General features: G+C 43.7%; 1 protein-coding gene across 1 annotated transcript; it reads right to left on the bottom strand.

The window, feature by feature from the left end:
• Positions 1-667: 667 nt before the first annotated feature.
• On the bottom strand, positions 668-1,606 carry TMEM121 (transmembrane protein 121; the record flags this gene model as incomplete). The annotated part of the gene is made up of 1 exon (XM_083357627.1): positions 668-1,606. The coding sequence occupies one exon, from the start codon at positions 1,604-1,606 to the stop codon at positions 668-670; it is 939 nt and encodes a 312-aa protein (XP_083213753.1).
• Between the last annotated feature and the right edge of the window lie 1,218 nt (positions 1,607-2,824).

The raw sequence follows: 2,824 nt of genomic DNA, 5'->3' as shown, positions 1-2,824 counted from the left end.
ACCGAATCATTTTATAAATGATTTATAACAGAATGTTCTTAAAATATGAGACGTGATGTTTAACAAGATTCTTTGAAGGGCTGGCTGAAGACTTTGGCAATGTTAGAACTTTCCTGGTGAAATGAGTCAGGCTGCTGCTTGCTAAGTAGAACTGAACAGAACAAAAGATCTACTTAGCAGAGATTTAAAAAACTGTCCAAAATCCAGTCTTCTGCAGCGACTTTACAGGATCTTTTTTTGTTGTTTTTGTTTTCTTTGAAACTGTAAACACAACAAACATTTCCAATAGGATTCAATATACTGGTGCGCTGACTGAAGTGCCAGTCCTGATTCTCCCATCCTGCCCCATCCCGCCCTGTCTCTTTCTTTAAAAAAATGTTGTGATAACAAAAATTATCATTCCTTACAAGTTGAAGCACAGATAACAAACAGATAGAAAAGATCAGATGCTGGAGTGGATGAGGTTCTGCTTGGAAGGTCCATTGGTTTTGCTTTCTTTCCAGAGGGCCCCTAGGAAATACCTGAGTTGCAGGGGATGTTCCTCCATTTGTTAAAATCTTGTGCTGGAAGCAGCTCCCTATGCTGGGATGAGAGCAGAATTATTTCTTCGCCCCTTCCCTCCACCCAAGAAAACAAGAACCAATGCTGATGTTTAAGAAGAGGCCCATCATGTGTCCAAAATCTCCCTGGTGGGGGATGGTTCATGAGGAAGGCCTTGTGTACTGTGGAGGGTCTGATTGTGGGGCACTGAGTTCTGCTGGAGCTCAAGTGCAATGGCATTTTGTGGGAACTCCTTCACTTGCTTCTTGTACTCTAGGAATGTGCAGACCTTGGTAGCAATGGCAATTATATTCTTGCCAATAAAGATTGTAGAGACTCTGCTGTCTTGAAATAGGACCATATTAATGGCTCGGATGAATATGGTAACCATGTTTATGGTCACCAGGCTCAGGACAGGGTAGAGCATCATTTTCTGGGGAGCAATATGCTCTCCTTGCATGCTAATTTCACTCAAGGAAACACAGGGCAGGATCAGGAGCAATATGTAGCAATAGAAGAACATGAGTCCTTCTGCCCAGATTGGCAGACCAGTCTTGTGTGGCTCCCACAGGTTGGCTTGAATATCTAAGATATCCAATAAGTCCAAGGCCACCCAGAAGAGACGACCTCGCAAATCCTCTTTCTTCCGAAAGGTACGTATATATTCCATGCTGTCCAAGGCTACTAGCACTAGGTACAATCCTGGCACACAAATGGAGAGAAGCAAGGTCAGTGCCTTTCTAGCCACTGTCTCCAGATTTCTCTTGTCAGCCTTATAGTTCTGGAATATAAAATACAGTTTGATTTCCAGCACAAAGATATAGAGGAACCAAAGAATCATAGCATAGCCCCGTTTGGCTGTCTTCACCTCAGCCCCCACCCAGACCGCCACGTAGCGCAGCACAATCAAAAAACAAATGTCTCCTACCAGGACAATGATGCAGACACCAATTTTACGAGGCCCTTGGTTCTGCTCTACCAGGTAAGCATCCATGAATGCCATGCTGGTCATAATAACAAAGGTGGTAAGACATACGTGACGCTTATCTGGGGGTGGAAGCACCATGTTGAGATGATGGAACCACCCACCCTTTTCTTCCCACTTTGTGGTATTGCTCCAAGGGCCAGCCTTACATTTCTCACAGATGAAATCTCTTAAAACTGTTGGCAGTAAATCTTAAATTATAAAAGAAATTCCAGTAAGGCAATAACAGATGAACCTGATATTTCATCTGATACTTTCAAGTTCTGATCACTCAAAAGTACAGCAATCATCAGTTCTGAATTTTTTTGCTGCATACAGATCAAGATTTCCACTAGCAGAAAGATCCTTTGCTGATTACCATAGTATTCACCTTCTGACTTAAGCCTGTCATTGGCATTTCTGAGAGCATCTTTGAGAAGACCTTCATTTCAGTTATAATTGTTTAGTTTTTCGCTATTAATGTCCTTCTTGAAGAATGAGGTGGCCCTCACTGGCTTGTAGATAATCTTCCTTATGGGCTTCTTGGCAGCAGTTCATCAAGTTCTTCAGCAATTAAAAAAATATATCAGGCATCAACCATAGTAGCATGCTAGAATAGCAGGTCAAAACTTATTGCTCCTCAAAAGCTGCAAACAGGTGTGATCCTTTCCCAGGGTATTTTTTCCACTGTAAGTCCCTCTGCTCCTCCACCCATGACTCTATCCGGAGCAGAATCCATGGAGAGTAAGACTTGCACTTCCAGGAGAGGCTTCTGATCCAGCATCTCTTTCTTGCTACTATCCATTCTGAGCTGGAAAAAAACAAAACCCAGAGGAAAAATAAGTGAGGGAAGTTTCAGTCATGTGAGTCAAGAAGCTGCCTTTTCTAGCATGGATATTGAGAGTTGGAAGAAAGGAACTGAAAATAATTATACTATAGGAGTTATTTTGACATTATTTAAATCAACTAGTTTAGGGACGCAGTGGCTCAGTGGGTTAGGATGCTGACCTTGTCGATCAGAAGGTTGGCAGTTTGACGGGTTGAATCCCGAGTGCCGCGTAACAGAGTGAGCGCCTGTTACTCGTCCCAGCTTCTGCCAACCTAGCAGTTCGAAAGCTCGTGAAAATGCAAATAGAAAAATGGGGACCACTATGGTGGGAAGGTAACAGCGTTCCGTGTGCCTTTGGTGTCTAGTCATGCCGGCCACATGACCACAGAGACGTCCTCGGACAAGCGCTGGCTCTTCGGCTTTGAAACGGAGATGAGCACCGGCTCCTAGAGTCGGAAACGGCTAGCACGCGTGTGCAGGGGAACCTTTAC

The sequence above is a fragment of the Vipera ursinii genome (assembly GCF_947247035.1).
Source record: "Vipera ursinii genome assembly, chromosome: 3".
Lineage (NCBI taxonomy): Eukaryota > Metazoa > Chordata > Lepidosauria > Squamata > Viperidae > Vipera > Vipera ursinii.
Note: the sequence above shows the minus strand (reverse complement) of the source record. Positions and strands in the feature narration are given on the sequence as shown.